We start from the raw sequence: 22,287 nt of genomic DNA, 5'->3' as shown, positions 1-22,287 counted from the left end.
AAAAAAAAAGAATAGGTACTTAGTAAGTGAATGTCAGTTGCATGCATATTTGAATGAATGAATGCTATTCCCATGGCAGAAAAAGTAAATAAAACAACAGTCACGTTAGTTTTAGCTAACATGTGTAAATACTGTGGTAAAGAAGATAAAAATCGTTGCTTTTAAAGTGGAATGTAAATCGATTCTCTAGGTCCCATGTAGGAAGCAGTAGGAGGGGTATAGACTTGGAATCGTTGCCTAGCAACTGCTTACCACTAATAAAAAAGGGACTCAGAGACAGACCCGAAGAAAGGATCCTGAACCACTGTAGCATGGAATTTATTTTCTAGCTCAGGTACAGTTAATTCTTGATTATTTAATTCAATTTCAAGATATGGATTACGACTAGTATAGACTATAGGCCTTGCCTCCTAGGAGCATAGAGCAAGCAATATTCCCTATTTGCCTTATTCAATCAAGTCCTTGCATCCCTCTCTGTTATACTCAATGCTGAAGATGTAAAGCTGAGTCAGTCTTCTAAAGGAATAGATGAAAATAAAGGCATGTGGAAAATATGGAGCCAAAAAACCACTTGTCTGAAAGCAGGTCAATCTATGTGGCAAAGCCACATGGAGCAAAAACGGCCACTCTTGATGATTTTGGCAACTAATTTCACCCAATGGACCTAACTGTGTCTCTCACTTCTCAGCTTAAAACCTGGAGAAGCTTGCATTGCTTATACCAGCTCAAAACCTTCAGACTGAGTATATTTGACAGATATGTTTTCTTAGGTCTATTCACTATGAGCCTTCATAATATTTTAAAACTATGATTTATCAGTAATTACAATTTTGGATACTTCACAAAAGTGCAATTTACACTTCTTGAAAAATTGAGAGTCGTGGCAACACTGGGTGATTATTACTGGGGCTTTGTAGTAGCCACTTTAGACAGTAAAATATTCCCCCATGGACCATACCCTGAGAGGCTTCACTTCCAATGAATTCTCCAGGCAAGAATACTGGAGAGGTAGCCATGGCCTCCTCCAGGGGATCTTCCCAACCCAGGGATCAAACCTGGATCCCCTGCATTGCAGGCAGATTCTTTACCATCTGAGCCACCACGGAAGCCCCCCAGTATTCTCCAGTCTACCACAGTCCTCATCACTCCTAAATGATCCAATGACTGTCAGGTCAGGTCTCCCTTCAGGCATACACAGGTAAGACTGAGGCAGAGGTGTGCTGGAGCTGGCTGATTCTGCTCAGAAGAAAAAGCATGCACAGCTCTTCTGAAGCTCAAGTTCAATAGCACTTTCTGGTTACTCGAACAGTCCTTTACCCAACTTTGGAGACTAGTTGTTAAGCATTCATCAGTGCCCCAAAGGACTGAGGTGAAATGAAGAGAAGCTGCAACTCACAAAGCCACTTCAGTTAACATATATCACTGGCCTTATAGAAAAAAAAAAAAATCAAAATCCACAATAAAAATATACTGACATACCATGATCTACCTCTATACTTATTTTAATTGGAGGATAATTGCTTTACAATGTTTTGTTGGTTTCTGATGTACAAGGATGCAAATCAGAACATATATATATATGTTCTGATATATATATATATGGGGAGAGAGAGAGAGAGCATGGCAACCCACTCCAGTATTTTTGCCTAGAAAATCCTATGAGGAAAATCCACAGAGGAGGCTGGTGGGATATGATACATAGGGTTGCAAAGAGTTGGATATGATTGAAGCGACTTAGTATTTACACTATATAGCAACCCACTCCAGTATTCTTCCCTGAACAATTCCATGGACAGAGGAGCCTTGTGGGCTACAGTCCATGGGGTTGCAAAGAGTTGGACACGACTGAGTGACTAACACTTGCACTTTTTCACTTTCATATATATAAATACATATATATCCCTCCCTCTTGAGACTCCCTTCCCCTCCCACCGCACCCATCTAGGTCATCACAGAGCACTAGCCAGGCTGGGCTCCCTGCATTATGTAGCACCTTCCCGCTAGCTAGCTATTTTCTACATGATAGCACATATATGTCAATGCTACTTTCTCAGTTCTTCCTACTCTCCCCTTCCCTGGCTATATCCACAAGTACGTTCTCTACTTCTGCCTCTCCATTCCTTCCCTGCAAATAGGTTCATCAGTACTATTTTTCTAGAGTCATATATATATATAGTTAATATAGGACATTTGTTTTTCTCTTTTGGTGCAATCCGTTAGTGTCTGGTACTTATTTTTTAGCATAGTATCAAATGGTCCAATCCAGTCTTGCTAAAGTGCTTAAAGTTTCTAAGATGTAACACTTTTTTTACTTTGTTTCTTTGTAAATATTGTTCCCTTTATCTGGAATAACCTTTCCATCTTCTCCCTCTGACCAGTGCCTGTCTATCCTCTAAGATTCAACTCAGGTAATTTATCATCTGCTCAGTTTCTCTCTAACTGGCTTCCATCTCTGTGCATTTGAACATGGAGAACACTTCTCTAATAGCTCTTTAGTGTTTGGTCATTGCCCGATTGTGTCTTTTCCCCCTGGACTTTGTAACACTTAAGAACAGAACTTTGGGTTTATTTTTTAATTATCCTTATATAAAGATACATGTTTTCCAATAAATGTTCAGTAAACATTTCTTAATTTTAATAAACACTTAACATTTAAGAAAATGAATTTCTTTGTATTTTGAGACATGCAATGCATGCTTGTTATAGCTGTGAGTAGTTTCTCTCTGTAAATCAAAATGTGACTCTCAAGCCTGAAACACTGGAGATAAGGTAGAGTGAGGGGTTAGAATGGCAGAGAATAGAAACACTGTTGGTCACCAAGACTGCAAGGCTCTCAGTAACTGACTGAATCAGGACTCCAGTCCAAGGCTGCTGCTGCTGCTGCTAAGTCGCTTCAGTCATGTCCGACTCTGTGCGACCCCATAGACGGCAGCCCACCAGGCTCCCCCGTCCCTGGGATTCTCCGGGCAAGAACACTGGAGTGGGTTGCCATTTCCTTCTCCAATGTATGAAAGTGAAAAGTGAAAGTGAAGTCACTCAGTCGTGTCCGACTCTTAGCGACCCCATGGACTGCAGCCTACCAGGCCCCTGCATCCATGGGATTTTCCAGGCAAGAGTACCCGAGTGGGGTGCCATTGCCTTCTCCGCAGTCCAAGGCTGCTAACAACAAATTCAATCTCTTTCCACTGGTTCCTGGTCTCCTTTTAGTCCTATTAATCAATCTTATTACTCCAGCTTTTCTTCCCAATGCTAAAAGTTCCTGCACATGTTTTACCTTCTTCCTAAAGGCACTGGGATTCAATAAATAATGTAGATATCTAATTTTATAACTTAACACCTTAAATTTCTACTTAGGAGTCCATTTCTGCCTTCCCTGGACTCCCTCACAGACATCTCTTATCATCTTATCATTGAGATTTATTGGTGTCATTTCATTTACCAACTGCCGTTTTCAATTTCGATCAGAAGCAGATGTTCAATCTGGCATCTTCCCCAGCTGCAATCAGTGTACATAATGCCACAGTTCCTTGATTGGCTTCAAAACATCTTCCTGTCTGCAGTCAGGAAGACAGTTTTAGGTTTCTGATGGCACATCTCAAGATGCTGCTTAATTTGTCTCCAGTTCTCAATATCTTAGTTGTTTCACACTGATCTTTAAAAATAGACTCTCTGTTGTTGTAAGCTGAGAAGTGGTCCTAAAGAAGAGGAGATTAAAATTATTATAGTGCAATATAGATTCCAGATATCCTATTGCACTATGGATATTAAAAGGAATATGCTGGAGAAAAATGTAGATGTATTGAACATGAGCAGTTAGATAACCCCTGTTAGTTGATAAAGTTATTTACTGTGATTATTGTTGCTTTCCTAGTCAGTTTTTTTTTTTTTTTCAACTTCTCTTGATATGAAAAGAAGACTCTTGAGATCCCCTTGGACTGCAGTAAGACTAAACCAGTCAATCCTAAAAGAAATTAACCCTGAATATTCAATGGAAGAACTGATGCTGAAGCTGAAGCTCCAATCCTTTGGCCACCTGATGCCAACAGTTGACTCTGGAAAAGACCCTGACTCTGGGAAAGGTTATGGGCAGGAGGAGAAGGGGGGGACATAGGATGAGATGGTTAGATGGCATCATCGACTCAATGGACACGAGTCTGAGCAAACTTTGGGAGATAGTGGAGAATAGGGGAGCCATAGGCCATGAGGTAGCAAAGAGTTGGACATGACTTAGCAACTGAACAACAATATAAAAAAAGTAGTAATTTTCTTGGCAGTACTTACATGTGGTTTTCAATGATATACAAAAAAATTATTTCTTGACATAGAGAAGAATGTTTTATAGCGTGTGAATTATTTTATGCTTAATTAATACAAATTGCTCCAAATAAACTTAATACAATAAGTGCCATTTATCCACTTCTCAAAGCGTGTTTTTAAACAATTTTACCTATAATAAAATATGCAACCTATCCTCATTGAAATATTTCTCTTTTTTCTGTGTGATTGCTATTGTCACTTTTATCATTTAGTTAGTGTCCACTGATCAAGTACATACAAAAAAGGCAAGGTTTTTGCCTTTCTCCAGTGAATTTGGCTCTGCTGTGACTGTTACTCCCTCCCCAGCTTCTGAAACAATTAAATCAAAACTACCTAGAATTTTTAGTTGTAGTTGATGAATTCTGAAAATGGGGTGACTTTTTTATTGGGGTGACTTTTAAAAGAACTTTTTTGCAAAAATCATAATAGAAAACACACCAAGTGATTGAAAAAAAAAATTCCTCTAGTTTCTAGAGCTCTGTTCACTTTGCTCTTTTTCTATAAATTGTTATTTTTTAGGTAGATTAAAGCAACCTGGTATTTGAAAAGTCTAAAAGACTGGCTTTTAGGTTTCTACTAGTCTATTTAAAGACATTTTAAAGAATTTTTTGCAGTATTTGTACCACAGGGGATCCAGGATATATTAGGAACGTGGAACAAGGTAAGTGTTTCTCAAAGTGACAGTTATAAGTGAGTAAGACATAAGGAGATGAATCACTTGGTCATCATATTGATCTGAATTCTTGGAGGACATAGATCATAAATCTGAAGGAGAAAGGCAATGCATTTCTGCAAATGGATACTGCTTAAGTCTCTAAAATTATCCCTGAAATAAAAGGGGCACAAACAAGGTTGCTTTACCCTAAAATGATCTCAGCTCCAATCTTGGAAGTTTTCAGAATTCTTGATACTTCTTGATTATCCTCTTAATCAGTGCATCTTTAATGAGTAGCCAATGGAGTATTGACTGGATGTAGAATCAGAGGCCTTAAGCAAATCACTCTAAGCAAGCAAATTACTCTGAGTATTAACTGTGCGATTTGTAAAATAGATTTTGTTGAAAAAAATATTCACAGATCTCAAAAATCCCATGACATATAACAGTGCAATGCAACCTCATATCAAAAGTCATTCCATTTTCTTCAGAGAGCTCTATTTCAGGGCCTAGTGGAAAATATTCCAGTAAAACATCTAATAATTCCTGAAAACTTTAGCATTGTAAATTACATTATGTTGTTATATGACAAGGCATAAACATGTATGTTAGGCTTCACTAAAATTCATATTTGGTTTATTATCAGATGAAATTGGCAAGCACACATATAAATATAGAAAATTTTTAATTTCATCTTTGCTACTTAATTTAAAATTTTCATCTTATGTAAATAACCTTAGCTATCTCACATAACTCCTCTGAGTTTAATTTTTTTCCTTCTATAAAGTGGAAAGAATAATTTCAACTATGATAATATAATGAGTTATTAAAAGGTAAATGAAACAATGTAAGAATATCAGCTGTTATATCACCTAGGGATAACTCGTATGTATGAACAGAAGCCAAGAGTCTTTCATAAGCAGTGAATTGCTTTACTGCCATGCTCAGAAGAGGGGCTGAGTTTTTAAAATTAATTTATTTATTTTAACTGGAGGAGGCTAATTACTTTACAATATTGTGGTAATTTGGTTTTTGTGGTAATATGGTTTTTGCGATACATCGACATGAATCAGGAGGGGCTGATTTTTAAGTGAGATTTGTTTATTCATTCAAGCCACATTGATATATTTTAAATAGTAGATGAAGGTAGATGATACTGAGATTCATAAAGCACATGCTCTAATTTCAAGAGAGGCATAATCCAGAAAGGTTTGTAAACTCAGCTTATGGTGGCCCACAGATAAATTAATTTTTTGTTAGCACAGTTTATTTAAAGATTGAATTCTAAGACCTTTTAATATACTCTCCAGTTGGCCACATGCTCAACATCTTCCTTTTTTCTTACACTGAAAGTGAAAGTCGCTCAGTCCTGTCTGACTCTTTGCAACTCTACGGTCTTATATTAACCTTCCTTTATTCTTACATTCATTACATTGTCTACATTATGTAGTCAAACATAATATGTGCACTTACCTTCCAAAGTTCATGTGATACAGTCATGATACAAGCATGATCGTGTTTCCTTGGCCAAATGAACACCCTCGATTAGATGCCTTATAATGTTGTTGCTTGATTCTCAGGCTCCTTTCAAGAATGCATGTTCCCATGCAAGCTGTTGGAATAATATTTAGATCAGTCATTCTTAAATATGTGTGCCTAAAGCCTTTTCTTTTCATTTTCCTTCCGGACTATGCATATATCTAGATATTTCTCAGATTTGTTGTATTTCTTTATAGTTTTGCTGAAACATAGCCCTGCCAGACAGGATACATGCTGTTACATCCTTCTGAGACCTCTATTTTCTTCAAACTCAACAAAGTTAAATCTTCACTACTTGACTATTTTACTCCTTAGTATTTGCCCCCTTTCCTGAATCCCTGTAGCATTATTTACACATGTATCACTCACTAGGGAATGGATATGGGAAATAGATGGGGAAACAGTGGAAACAGTGTCAGACTTTATTTTTCTGGGCTCCAAAATCACTACAGATGGTGACTGCAGCCATGAAATTAAAAGACGCTTACTCCTTGGAAGGAAAGTTATGACCAACCTAGATAGCATATTCAAAAGCAGAGACATTACTTCGCCAACAAAGGTTCATCTAGTCAAGGCTATGGTTTTTCCAGTGGTCCTGTATGGATGTGAGAGTTGGACTGTGAAGAAGGCTGAGCACCGAAGAATTGATGCTTTTGAACTGTGGTGTTGGAGAAGACTCTTGAGAGTCCCTTGGACTGCAAGGAGATCCAACCAGTCCATCCTAAAGGAGATCAGCCCTGGGATTTCTTTGGAAGGAATGATGCTAAAGCTGAAACTCCAGTACTTTGGCCACCTCATGGGAAGAGTTGACTCATTGGAAAAGACTCTGATGCTGGGAGGGATTGGGGGCAGGAGGAGAAGGGGACGACAGAGGATGAGATGGCTGGATGGCCTCACTGACTCAATGGACGTGAGTCTGAGTGAACTCCGGGAGTTGGTGATGGAGAGGGAGGCCTGGCGTGCTGTGATTCATGGGGTCTCGAAGACTCGGACACGACTGAGCGACTGAACTGATCTGATCTGATCTGAGGGAATGGATTCACATATGAAAACACTTCATTAGCTACTTTGTATCTCTCTAAAACTGCATTGTTTATTTTTTGAGAATAGGAACTGGGTCTTACATTCTCTTCCTTCCAGACCTTCTTCTAGTGAAATTTTTTTTTTTTTTTTGAAATCTTGGAGTAAGTTGACAAATAAGCACTGAAGGATGACAAAACTCAAAGTGAAGTGAAAGTTGCTCAGTCGTGTCCGACTCTGCGACCCGCGGACTAATCCACGGAATTCTCCAGGCCAGAATACTGCAGTGGGTAGCCTTTCCCTTCTCCAGGGATCTCCCTAACCCAGGGATCGAACCCAGGTCTCCCACATCTCAGGCGGATTCTTTCCAGTTGAGCCACAAGGGAAGCCTGAAACAACTCAAAATGTGACCTCAAATACATTAGTCTAATAATACACACAGGACAGTTATATGAAATATAAAATTATGTAATATGTATTATAAAAACTACCCTCAATTATTAGAATCAAGTTAAGCACAACTTGTCTGTCTACTTTATTCATCCTGGAACACAAACAACAACTGAGAAAAAAAAAAAAAAAGCTCCAAACTCTCTTTCCATCAATTCAGTTGCTCAGTCGTGTCCGAATCTTTGCGGCCCCATGAATCGCAACGCGCCAGGCCTCCCTGTCCATCACCATGGCCCGGAGTTCACTCAAACTCATGTCCATCAAGTCAGTGATGCCATCCAGCCATCTCATCCTCTGTCGTCCCCTTCTCCTCCTGCCCCCAATCCCTCCCAGCATCAGAGTCTTTTCCAATGACTCAACTTTTCACATGAGGTGGCCATAGTATTGGAGTTTCAGCTTCAGCATCAGCCCTTCCAATGAACACTCAAGACTGATCTCCTTTAGGATGGACTGGTTGGATCTCCTTGCAGTCCAAGGGACTCTCAAGAGTCTTCTCCAACACCACAGTTCAAAAGCATCAATTCTTCGGTGCTCAGCCTTCTTCACAGTCCAACTCTCACATCCATACATGACCACAGGAAAAACCATAGCCTTGACTAGACTGACCTTTATTGGCAAAGTGATGTGTCTGCTTTTGAATATGCTATCTAGGTTGGTCATAACTTTCCTTCCAAGGAGTAAGTGTCTTTTAATTTCATGGCTGCAATCACCATCTACAGTGATTTTGGAGCCCCCAAAAATAAAGTCTGACACTGTTTCCCCATCTATTTCCCATGAAGTGATGGGACCAGACGCCATGATCTTCGTTTTCTGAATGTTGAGCTTTAAGCCAACTTTTTCACTCTCCTCTTTCACTTTCATCAAGAGGCTTTTTCGTTCCTCTTCACTTTCTGCCATAAGGGTGGTGTCATCTGCATATCTGAGGTTATTGATATTTCTCCTGGCATTCTTGATTCCAGCTTGTGCTTCTTCCAGCCCAGCGTTTCTCATGATGTACTCTGTGTATAAGTTAAATAAGCAAGGTGAAAATATATAGCCCCGACATACTCCTTTTCCTATTTGGAACCAGTCTGTTGTTCCATGTCCAGTTCTAACTGTTGCTCCTGACCTGCATATAGGTTTCTCAAGAGGTGACCTACAAAAGCTATTTTAATAATATTATCTGCGGTGCTATAGCAAACATCAGTTTTCTTGGCAACCTACCTTTATCTTCTGTTGCACTTGGTAACCTCTTGATTTTATGTATAGAGTTATTTTTCTGATGCTGAGTGTCTTTATAAAATCACATTTTAATGCTTCTGGAAATAAAAGCTTGTTGTGAGAAGCTATATGGAAACCTAGAGGCTATTATCTCAATAGTTTCATCTAATACACAGCTATGTAGTCTGCAGCTCCCTGATTCTCCATGTAATTCCTAGGAGGCCAGTCCATTACTTTGATGTGCAGGATTTTAAGACTACATTTAACCATGCCTAGGCAGGTCAGTTATCTTTTGTGGCTTTATACTGTATAAAGCTGACCTCTTTATGCGCACATTCATTTTTCTTTCATTTTCTTTAATGGGTCACTGATGCTGGTCAGATATTCTCAAAATGATTTCCAATTAGAAAAACATATAAATTTTTTACCTTTTATAAATGTCCCCCAAATGGAATGATATTTTTACATATAAATTGCAAAAGATTAGCAGAAAGTAAATATTATTACTGAAGAGGCATTGAATTTCAAATCAGAACACCAGAATTTGGTTTCCATTTTTGTCAGTTAATAAAAATACAGCTTTGGCTGCCTATATAGTAACTTTTCTAAGCTTAATTTTCCTATCTGTGTATATGATAATAATAATTCTACTACCTATTAAGAGTAATTGGGAGGATCAAAAATTTCCAGTGAAGAGCTTTGCCAAACATTATACAACTGGTATGTGTAACTCCTAAGCATAAATAATGATGGCTAAAGTCTTATATCTGGTACCCTTTATTCTTGCATAGCCACAGGACAAGCCACTGCTGATGCAAACAATTAGTAAAGAATCTATAATAGGAAAAGAAGAGTTTTATTTGAACCAAACTGTGGACAATAAGACAGGGAGACACAGATTTGGGAAACTCTTGAATTGTAATCTGCTGGACTACAAAATCTGGCAAGCTTATAAAAGGTGAAACCTGCAAAATTATATAAACTGTGAAGAACTAGAATTGGAGATGGAAAGATGTAAGGGTGCTTATAACACAAGGATTGACTGGGGTCCAAAATGATTGCATATTTATAAGGGGTGAACTTGAAAGCATATGTTTGCAGCTTGCAGGTGCTACTAGACATTGTTTTGAGAATGCCTTGTTATGTCCTTAAGTTTGATACAGTTCAGAAAATTCAAGTTTTTCAGTGATGCAGGAACATACCTGAAACCATATCCACAAGGGTCACCCAGATCCATTCTGAATGCCTGAACAACAGTTGCTCCATTTTGATTTTTAAATACATTCTTTTCTTTAATGATTAAAGCAGATATAAAATGCATGTTTGTAATAGGCTACAAAACAGGTTCTAAGTGGCACAAAGTTTAAGTAAAAGTCACTCAGATGTCTGACTCTTTGTGACCCCATGGACTATATGGTCCATGGAATTCTCCAGGCCAGAATACTAGAGTGAGTAGCCTTTCCCTTCTCCATGGGATCTTCCCAACCCAGGGATCAAACCCAGGTCTCCCACATTGCGGGCAAATTCTTTACCAGCTGAGCCACCAGGGAAGCCCAAGAATACTGGAGTGGTGGCCTATCTCTTTTCCAGCAGATCTTCCCAACCCAGGAATCGAACTGGGGTCTCCTGCATTCCAGGCATGCTTTACCAACTGAGCCACCAAGGAATCCCAGAGCTATCATATGTTTATGCTGTTCCATTCCTGGGTATTTATTCTAAGAAAATGAAAACACTAAAATGAAATGGTATATACACTACAATGTTCATTGCCACATTATTTACAATAGCCAAGATATGGAAGCAATCTAAGTGTTCATGATGGATTAATGGATTAAGAAGATATATATATATATATATATATATATATATATATATAATGAATATTAGTCATAAAAAGAATAAAATTTTGCCATCTGAAAGAATCTTACTGGGCCTGGAAGACATTATACTAAGTGAAATAAGTTAGACTGAGAGAGATAAATACTTTATGTTTTCAATTTTACGTGAAATGTAAAAAAATTCAAATTTCAATGAATAAATATAAAGCAACAGAAACAAACTCACAGATACAGACAATAAATTAGCAGTTGCAAGAGGGGAGGGACAGAGAAGGCAACGGCACGCCACTCCAGTACTCTTGCCTGGAAAATCCCATGGACAGGGGAGCCTAGAAGGCTGCAGTCCATGGGATCGCTGAGGGTCAGACACGACTGAGCGACTTCACTTTCACTTTTCACTTTCATGCATTAGGGAAAGAAATGGCAACCCACTCCAGTATTCTTGCCTGGAGAATCCCAGGGACGGGGGAGCCTGGTGGGCTGCTGTCTCTGGGGTCACACAGAGTCAGACACGACTGAAGCGACTTAACAGCAGCAGCAGCAGCAGCAGAGGGGAGGGATGAGCGAAACAGGTGAAGAGGATTAAAAAGTACAAACCAGTGATAAGTCACAAATATGTAAGGTATAGCACAGGGAGTACAGTCAACAATATTATAATAACTTTGAGGTTTTTTGTATACTCTATCCTGAGAGCTTACTTATTTTATTTATTTCATTGAAGTCATAGTTGACTTATAATGTTGTGTTAATTTCAGGTATGTGGCAAAGAGATTCAGTTTTATATATATGCATGTATCAGATCAGATCAGTCGCTCAGTCATGTCCGACTCTTTGCGACCCCATGAATTGCGAATGCCAGGCCTCCCTGTCCATCACCAACTCCCGGAGTTCACTCAGACTCATGTCCATCGAGTCAGTGATGCCATCCAGCCATCTCATCCTCTGTCGTCCCCTTCTCCTCCTGCCCCCAATCCCTCCCAGCATCAGAGTCTTTTCCAATGAGTCAACTCTTTGCATGAGGTGGCCAAAGTACTGGAGTTTCAGCTTTAGCATCATTCCTTCCAAAGAAATCCCAGTGCTGATCTCCTGGGATTGATTGAAGAATTCAATCAATTCTTCGGCACTCAGCCTTCTTCACAGTCCAACTCTCACATCCATACATGACCACAGGAAAAACCATAGGCTTGACTAGATGAACCTTTTTTGGCAAAGTAATGCCTCTGCTTTTGAATATGCTATCTAGGTTGGTCATAACTTTCAAGGAGTAAGCGTCTTTTAATTTCATGGCTGCAGTCACCATCTGCAGTGATTTTGGAGCCCAGAAAAATAAAGTCTGACACTGTTTCCACTGTTTCTCCATCTATTTCCCATGAAGTGATGGGATCGGATGCCATGATCTTCGTTTTCTGAATGTTGAGCTTTAAGCCAACTTTTTCACTGTCCACTTTCACTTTCATATATATATGAAATATATCAGTTCACTCTCTCAGTCATGTCAGACTGTTTACAAACCCAGCACGCCAGGCTTCCCTGTCCATCACCAACTCCCGGAGTTCACTCAAACTCATGTCCATCAAGTTAGTGATGCCATCCAACCATCTCATCCTCTGTCATCCCCTTCTCCTCCTGCCTTCAATCTTTCCCAGCACCAGGGTCTTTTTCAGTGAATTAGTTCTTCACATCAGATGGCCAAAGTGTTGGAGCTTCAGCTTCAGCATTAGTCCTTTCAATGAATATTCAGGACTGATTTCCTTTAGGATGGACTGGTTGGATCTCCTTGCAGTCCAAGAGACTCTCAAGAGTCTTCTCCAACACCACAGTTCAAAAGCATCAGTTCTTCAGTGCTCAGCTTTCTTTATGGTCCAACTCTCACATTCATACGTGACTACTGAAAAAACCATAGATTTGACTAGACGGACCTTTGTTACCAAAGTAATGTCTCTGCTTTTTAATATGCTGTCTAGATTGGTCATAGCTTTTCTTCCAAGGAGCAAGATCTTTTAATTTCATGGCTTCAGTCACCATCTGCAGTGAATTTAGAGCCTAAAAAAATAAAATCTGTTACTGTTTCCATTGTTTCCCATCTATTTGCCATGAAGTGATGGGACAAGTTGCCATGATCTTAGTTGTTTGAATGTTGAGTTTTAAGCCAGCTATATAGAAATAAAAGCTATATAGCTGGCTTAAAACTCAACCTTCAAAAATATATATAAATAGATATATATATGTATATTATATTTGGCAAAACTAATACAATTATGTAAAGTTTAAAAATAAAATTAAATTAAAAAAATTTTTTTTCACATTGTTTCTAAGTTCCCTTATTACAAAATATTGAATATAGTTCCCTGTGCTATACTGTAGGTTCTTGTTGGTTATATATTTTACATATAGTAATGTAAATATATTAATCCCAAACTTCTAATTTATAACCTTCCCTTTTTTAATCAAAATCTGTTTTCTGTCTGTTTGTCTATTTCCATTTTGCATATGAGTTAATTTGTATTTTTTTAATTCCACATGTAAACAATATCATATGATACTTTGTCTCACTTCACTTAGTATGATAATTTATAATAACTTTGGTGTGTAATCTACAAAAATACCAAATTACTATGTTATATCATATTGTATATAACTGAAAGTAATATAAGTTAATTATACTTCTATAAAAGCAGACAATAAAAATATGTAAATTAAGGTGAGAGATCTGATAGCAAAGGGAAAAATGGAGAAAAGTGAACCAGGGAAGGTAAGTAAGTCCGGTACTGAAGGCCTTGTTTGTGGGGCCTGTCAAATATGTTGACCCTAAAAGAAATGGAACCTTTGAAGGGTTTGAAGCAAGAGATCACATGTCTAAATTACATACCTAGAATATATGAATTAGTGTGAAGAAAAAATTTAATGGTACAATACTGGATATGGAAAGAATAGTTGGGGACAATTGCAGTAGGAAGGAACAATTTTGTATTGACTATGGCAGTGGCAGTGGAGATGGAGGGAAGACTGATTTGAGAAACATTTAGGATGTAAAATATATTCACAGTGCTGAGCTCTTCATTGGAGGAAAGGGTCACGGGTGCTAATGTTGGAAACAGCGGAAGGGATTCAATTTAGGGGGACAATAGTGAATTCATGGATGTTGACTTACAGGTGCCTTTGAGGCATCAAATTAGGGATATCGGGACCCTAGTTGGAAATATACTTTTGGAGTCCAGAAATTTCTCATTCATTTGCACATGTTCAAAATGTTGCACTGCATTCAGATCTATTTTAATTGGATGATCCTCTTGCTGCGTTGTTACACCATGCACCTAGTCTTGACAGGATGTGGCTGGTGAACTGCATTTACTGAGAAAGCACGTGGCTGAACTTATTCACAGTCAGGGCTTCATTTGATGGATATTACAAAACAGTGAAAGAGTCCAAGGAATTGATAGTATCATCAAGAGTGCATTGAAATATGAATAGTAGATTATAGTAAAATTGGAGATACTCACAGGCAAGGAAGAAGTAAAGATGATCAGTGGACTTCAGAAGCCAATGAAGTCATAGATAACAGCAGCTAGACTCAAAATGGATTAAAGATCGAAATGTAAGACCAGAAACAAAAACTCCTAGAGAAGAACATAGGCAAAACACTCTGACATAAATCACAGCAGGATCCTGTATGACCCACCTCCCAGAATAATGGAAATAAAAGCAAAAATAAACAAATGGGACCTAATTAAACTTAAAAGCTTTTGCACAATGAAGAAAACTAAAAACAAGGTGAAAAGACAGCCTTCAGAATGGGAGAAAACCATACCAAATAAAGCAACTGACAAAGAATTAATCTCAAAAATATACAAGCAACCCCTGCAGCTCAATTCCACAAAAATAAATGACCCAATCAAAATAAATGGGCCAAAGAGCTAAACAGACATTTCTCCAAAGAAGACATACAAATGGCTAATAAACACATGAAAAGATGCTCAATATCATTCATTATCATAGAAATGCAAATCAAAACCACAATGAGGTACCATTTCACACCAGTCAGAATGGCTGCTATCCAAAACTCTACAAGCAATAAATGCTGGAGAGGGTGTGGAGAAAAGGGAACCCTCTTACACTGTTGGTGAGAATGCAAACTTGTACAGCCACTATGGAGAACAGTGTGAAGATTCCTTAAAAAACTGGAAATAGAACTGCCACATGACCCATCAATCCCACTGCTGGGCATACACACTGAGGAAACCAGAATTGAAAGAGACACGTGTACCGCAATGTTCATTGTAGCACTGTTTACAATAGCCAGGACATGGAAGCAACCTAGATATCCATCAGCAGATGAATGGATAAGAAAGCAGTGGTACATATACACAATGGAGTATTACTCAGCCATTAAAAAGAATGCATCTGAATCAGTTCTAATGAGGAGGATGAAAGTGGAGCCTATTATACAGAGTGGAGTGTGTCAGAAAAAAAAACAATACAGTATATTAACACATATATATGGAATTTAGAGGAGAAGGCAATGGCCCCCCCACTCCAGTACTCTTGCCTGGAAAATCCCATGGACAGAGGAGCTTGGTAGGCTGCAGTCCATGGGGTCGCTAAGAGTTGGATACGACTGAGCGACCTCACTTTCACTTTTCACTTTCATGCATTGGAGAAGGAAATGGCAACTCACTCCAGCATTCTTGCCTAGAGAATCCCAGGGACGGGGTACCCTGATGGGCTGCCGTCTATGGGGTCACACAGAGTCGGACACGACTGAAGCGACTTAGCAGCAGCAGCAGCATGGAATTTAGAAAGATGATAACAATGACCTTATATGCGAGACAGCAAAAGAGACACAGAGATAAAGAATAGAATTTTGGACTCTGTGGGAGAGGGTGAGGGTGGGATGATTTGAGAGAATAGCATTGAAACATGTATATTGTCATATGTGAAACAGATCGCCAGTCCAGGTTCGATGCATGAGACAGGGTCGGGTGCACTGGGATGACCCAGAGGGATGGGATGGGGAGGGAGGTGGGAGGGGGGTTCAGGATGGGGGACTCACGTACACCCATGGCTGATTCATGTCAATGTATGGCAAAACCAATATAATATTGTAAAGTAAAATAAATAAATAAATAAATAAAACTGGAAAAAGAAAAAAAAAAGCAGCTAGAATGGGGGAAGTTTGAGACCAGTATGGGATGTGCTATAAATCTAATTGAAGATGAAATAGTTCCAGGTGGCAGCAAGATGTCTTATAAGAGTGAATGAGATGGTGGAGTGTAAAGGACACTCATCTGCAGTGGGACCAAAGAGTTGGGGAAAACACATGTTGAACATTCCATGGTCCGTAAGCAATGATGAAGAAAAGGAATAAGTGGTTATTCAAATAAAAACACAAAGACTTGTATACTATTTCCTTGCTCAAGAATATCAAAGAAACTAGAGCATATGCTATTCCAGGAACTTTAAAGACTTTGTTACAATAAAGCCTTTGGGGTCTCTCCATTTTGGATTTCAGTGCAAAATACTTGTACATAAGATCCTAGTGATTTTGGATATTTCACATTTTTAGCTAATATTACACTGATGCCTCTCATCACACACAGACACACACACCATCCAGAAAATCCAGCATGGAAAAATATATATTTTGACAGCTTTGATCATTAGGAAGCAAAGATGACAGTCATAAGAGATTTCCTAGGAGGCTCTTGGACAGAGAAAGGAAACATAATTAAGATGTTGAATCATTTAATGATGTCCACTCTCTAGAGCTTATCTTTTACTGCAGTTGCTATTTCCAGATTCTATTTTCCAGCCAGCGATTTTTTCATGAGTTGTGATATTCACTTGAAACCTTAATCATTCGCAGAGATCCAGCTTTAAATGGAAACTAGGGCTTTTCCCTCCACCTGAAACTCACTTGAAAGAAGGATAGCTGCTGTGTCAACTGCTTTCAAGAATTATGGAGGGCAGGCCAAGGAAAAGGCTTAAGAATAATGTAATAGTTGTTCTTTAGTTTTTTAAAAAAATGTTCTAAGGCACTGGTTATCAAGACTTTCCCTATGAAAACTTCAAAGCTCAGTTTTCAGATCCCAGATTAAGATGCTGGATAAACGCACAGTATGATCTAGGTAAGGATCCCTAATAAAGACCCTGTCATCATAAAATGAACAATTGGCAGCAACTTAAACAATGGAGCTACAAAGTAAGCAGGAAGCAAAATTTTCACACTCAAAACTCTAATTTGAACAATTCTAATAATTTTCACATTGCTTTTAGTGTGGCTTTAATGACTTTATTTACCAAGTTCTATCACTTTTACCTAACACTTTTTCCTTTGCCCCTGACTTTAAAACATAATTCTCATTCAGTCCCATTTTGCACCCTTAAATTTGTCTCTATCAGTCAACTGACTATATTACTGTTTCAATGCAGTCTTTACTTTGTGATATGTTTCAAACTGCCTCCTTCATTTTGCAAATGCTTTCCTTCCCCAAAGTGAAGTTACAGTGATTGGTCTTATTCCACCATTGTTTTTCCAACTTTAGGAGAAAAATGTCCCCCCTATCCCATACATTTTGTGATAATTTCAGAAACCTATGAATATGTTACATGACAAAGGGAATTAAGGTTGTAAATGGATTACATTACTAATCAGCTGACTTTAAAATAGAGAAATTACTCTACATTTTTGTTATCTAGTCACTAAATCATGTCTGACTCTTTACAACCCTATGGACTTTAGCCCTCCAGGTTCCTCTGTCCATGGGATTCTCCAGGCAAGAATACTAGAGTGGGTTGCCATTTCCTTCTCCAGGGGATCTTCCTGATCCAGGATTCAAACCCCCATCTCCTGTATTGGCAGGCAGATTCTTTACCACTGAACCACCAGGCAAGTCCTAGGGAGTATACATTATACTGATGTCATTGTAAAAGTCCTTAAAAGTAGAGAAAGGAGGGAGAGGAGGGCAGAGTTAGAGATATTTGGTGATGCTACACTGTTTCCTTGAAGATGGAGGAAGGGGCTTTGAGCCAAGGAATGTAAGTTACCTCTAGAAGTTAGAAAAACAAACAAGTGTTTTTCTAGATACTCTAGAAGGAACCTGTCAACACTTTGATTGCAACCCCAGAAGACCCACTTCAATCTTCTGACTTTCAGAACTGTAGTATACGTTTGTGTTCTTTTAAGCCACTGCATTTGTGAAAATTTGCGAGTAAAGTAATGCTCAAAATTCTCCAAGACAGGCTTCAGCAATATGTAAACCGTTAACTTCCAGATGTTCAAGCGGGTTTTAGAAAAGGCAGAGGAACCAGAGATCAAATTGCCAACATCCGCTGGATCATGGAAAAAGCAAGAGAGTTTCAGAAAAACATCTATTTCTGCTTTATTGACCAAAGCCTTTGACTGTGTGGATCACAATAAACTGTGGAAAATTCTGAAAGAGATGGGAATACCAAACCACCTGACCTGCCTCTTGAGAAATCTGTATGCAGGTCAGGAAGCAACAGTTAGAACTGGACATGGAACAACAGACTTGTTCCAAATAGGAAAAGGAGTACATCAAGGCTGTATATTGTCACTGCTTATTTAACTTATATGCAGAATACATCATGAGAAATGCTGGGCTGGAAGAAACACAAGCTGGACTCAAGATTGCCGGGAGAAATATCAATAACCTCAGAACAACATGGAACTGGACATGGAACAACAGACTGGTTCCAAATAGGAAAAGGACTACATCAAGGCTGTATATTGTCACCCTGTTTATTTAACTTATATTCAGAGTACATCATGAGAAATGCTGGGCTGGACGAAACACAAGCTGGAATCAAGATTGCCAGGAGAAATATCAATAACCTCAGATATGCAGATGACACCACCCTTTTGGCAGAAAGTGAAGAGAAACTAAAAAGCCTCTTGATGAAAGTGAAAGAGGAGAGTGAAAAAGTTGGCTTAAAGCTCAACATTCAGAAAACGAAGATCATGGCATCCAATCCCACCACTTCATGGGAAATAGATGGGGAAACAGTGGAAACAGTCTCAGACTTTATTTTTGGGGGGCTCCAAAACCACTGCAGATGGTGACTGCAGCCATGAAATTAAAAGACGCTTACTCCTTGGAAGGAAAGTTATGACCAACCTAGATAGCATATTCAAAAGCAGAGACATTACTTTGCCAACAAAGGTCCGTCTAGTCAAGGCTATGGTTTTTCCTGTGGTCATGTATGGATGTGAGAGTTCGACTGTGAAGAAGGCTGAGCGCTGAAGAATTGATGCTTTTGAACTGTGGTGTTGGAGAAGACTCTTGAGAGTCCCTTGGACTGCAAGGAGATCCAACCAATCCATTCTGAAGGAGATCAGTCCTGGGTGTCCTTTGGAAGGAATGATGCTGAAGCTGAAATCCAGTACTTTGGCCACCTCATGCAAAGAGTTGACTCACTGGAAAAGACTGATGCTGGGAGGGATTGGGGGCAGGAGGAGAAGGGGACAACAGAGGATGAGATAGCTGGATGGCATAACTGACTTGATGGACGTGAGTCTGAGTGAACTCCGGGAGTTGGTGATAGACAGGGAGGCCTGGCGTGCTACGATTCATGGGGTCGCAAAGAGTCGGACACGACTGAGCAACTTAACTGAACTGAAATGAATGGTAAAATAACACCCAAGGTTTTACTTATGGGTCTATCAGCAATTTTCAGCTTCTGAATTCTCATCTTCATTGACAATTTGCACAGATTCTCTACCCCCATCACTGACTGGCATCATAGTCAAATCCACTGTAGCTAGTTTACTGCACTGTAGTTAGGGTTTTCTATTACTCAGTAGCAATATCATGAAATAAATAGTGCTCCCATAAAGGAAACATTGGAAAACCAAGCATCAGAGATGACAAGTCTTCCAGTAAAGCTGCAGAGAAGGATTGCTTTGTTTAACCTCTGCTCATATCACTCACCAGGCTGTCTCACCTACAGGGCTGATTTTTCCCCAATTCCCAGATTTTCTTCTCCTTTACCAGATCCAGAGTCAAATCCATTTGGATGTACCTATCTGTGTTCCCCAAAGTCTGTTCAGGATTAACTCTAGGGCTGTAATAGCTCTTATTATTGTTAATTAAAACAGTGTGTGAAGTATCTCTTATTCCTAAGTAGTTCATGACTAATTGGAGGAGGTACACTGATCATCTAATTTGTCTAGTGAAAGTGAAAGTGTTAGCCATTAAGTCATGTCTGACTCTTTGTGACCCCATGGACTGTAGCCCACCAAGTTCCTCTGTCCATGGAATTTTCCAAGCAAGAATACTGGAGTGGGTTGCCATTCCTTCTCCAGGGATCTTTCCAACCCAAGGATTGAACCTGGGTCTTCTGTATTACAGGTAAATTCTTTACCACCTGAGCCACCAGAGAATCCCTAGAATACTGGAGTGGGTTGCCATGCCCTTCTCCAGGGGATCATCCCAACCCAGGGATAGAATCCAGGTCTCCACATGGCAGGCGGCCTGCAGGGCTACAGTGTGGCAATGCGGGAGACCTGGGTTTGATCCCTGCATTGGAAAGATCCCCTGGAGAAGGGAACAGCTACCAACCCATTCCAGGTAATAATTTGTCTAAGTAAATAACAATTTCCCAAAGGTATATAACTTCTAATGATTTCTAATAGTCATTTGAATCACTGGTCCTGATTAGTCTTAAGTTTTTAAAAAATGGAGAAGACAAGTCTGAAGAAGAGAAAATTTGAATTATATGATACTTATAAAGGATGAAGTTTTAAATTTATATTATTGACATAATTAAGGTGCAGCTGTCAAGCATCAAGCTATTTGTCTTAAAATGATGTTAAGTTTATGAGCAACCTATCAATGTTTGCCTGCTTAGAGATGCTTCCACAGTGTGAAAAATAGCTTATCCTCCTACAAAAAGTTAAATATCTTTGTGGAATGTTACTTGATTTTGTTTTTTTTTTTTCTTTCTGAAAAAGTAGAAAATTAAGTTTGTGCACCTAGAGATGGTGATTTCTAAATTGCCAATTTATTGGATTATTATTTATGAAGCTGATGTATGTGGTACATATTTCACATACTTGAACACATCTATAATTTTTATAGTATGCTGTACCATCTATAGGCAGAGACCCTGCATTATGGAACATGGATACGGGTTTGAGAAATGCATTCTTTTCAAATTAACAAGAAAAATAAACCTAGTAATCATTGTCTTCATCTTTCAACTCATAAGCCCTAAGCTCTCAGGCAGAATGTTTTAACTAGATAACAAGGATAAAATAAGCATATTATCTCAAAGAACTATCATGAATAACATTACCCTGATTGTGTACCTCAGAGAATATTTTCAAAAATTATTGGAAGAGTTAATACATTGATGATCCAGTTAGAGAACACATGTATTAGCAGTGTCCTTGTAGCGAAAAATAAATGCCACGCCACAGTTTACAGGAAACACGAGGAATAATGAAACCAACACATAAATAAAATAAATAAGCAATCCCCACCACCAAATAGCTTCCCTAGTGGTTCAGATGGTAAAGCATCTGCCTGTAATGCAGGAGACCCAGGTTCAATCCCTGGCTCGGGAAGATCCCCTGGAGAAGGAAATGATATTCCTTAGATTGACGATAATCAAAAGAGGTTAAAAAAGGAAAAGGTCTTTCAGAGAAACACAGTATCACAATATTTTAAGGGATATTTTCTTCTGGGCTGGTAGCCTTTGAAAGATTCCATCATTTGTCAAGTTAGGATGAAATAAACTCAGATCAAATGGAAAAACAACAAAGCCTAGCAAAATTATTCTGAATCATCTCTTTTTACCCTTTCTTCTGGAAAGTTCAAGCAAATAACATTAGTTTTATTCTATTTGTGGAAAATAGCTATCCACTTACAACAGTCAGACATTCAAAAATATTGAAAAAGAAAATGACTTATTTTTCATTATTCTAAGTAAATGTAGTACTGTTTTACTGATAGCCTCACCACTGTGGGGAATCATGAGAGAGAGAGAGACAGCTGACCACTGTGCCTGAATGGAACTGGTTTGTGGCAGAGTTTGACATTTTAAATAAAAATGTCCAAAAGTCAGGTCTTTTCACCTATATATAGATACCCATGCCTAATTAAACTTTTCAAGAGGAATTATTGAAGCTCATCTGAACTGCTACATAAAATAATATGCTTTATATTTGGTTTATAAAAATGGTGCTCATGTAAGGCTCACAATTTTGCCATTCTGAGCCATTAAACAGTCTAAAACACTTGACATAAA

The 22,287-nt window shown here is 38.7% G+C and overlaps 1 protein-coding gene and 1 non-coding gene across 2 annotated transcripts in view; one reads left to right on the top strand and one right to left on the bottom strand.

The window, feature by feature from the left end:
• Window positions 1–3,112: 3,112 nt before the first annotated feature.
• Window positions 3,113–22,287, bottom strand: part of KCNC2 (potassium voltage-gated channel subfamily C member 2) — a 287,584-nt gene continuing 268,409 nt past the window's right edge. Inside the window, exons 4-5 of the mRNA XM_027543341.1 lie at window positions 6,446–6,584; window positions 3,113–3,695 (exon numbers count right to left, since the gene is read on the bottom strand). Of these exons, the coding sequence (XP_027399142.1) occupies window positions 6,469–6,584 (116 nt within the window). The 3' untranslated portion in view covers window positions 3,113–3,695; window positions 6,446–6,468. The remainder of the gene's footprint in view (window positions 3,696–6,445; window positions 6,585–22,287) is intronic.
• Window positions 21,533–21,604, top strand: TRNAY-GUA. Its single transcript has one exon. It is a non-coding gene; the product is annotated as a tRNA-Tyr (tRNA).

The sequence above is a fragment of the Bos indicus x Bos taurus genome, chromosome 5 (genome assembly GCF_003369695.1).
Source record: "Bos indicus x Bos taurus breed Angus x Brahman F1 hybrid chromosome 5, Bos_hybrid_MaternalHap_v2.0, whole genome shotgun sequence".
In the NCBI taxonomy this organism is placed as follows: Eukaryota; Metazoa; Chordata; class Mammalia; order Artiodactyla; family Bovidae; genus Bos; species Bos indicus x Bos taurus.
This window is presented reverse-complemented; position numbering and strand designations above follow the sequence as displayed.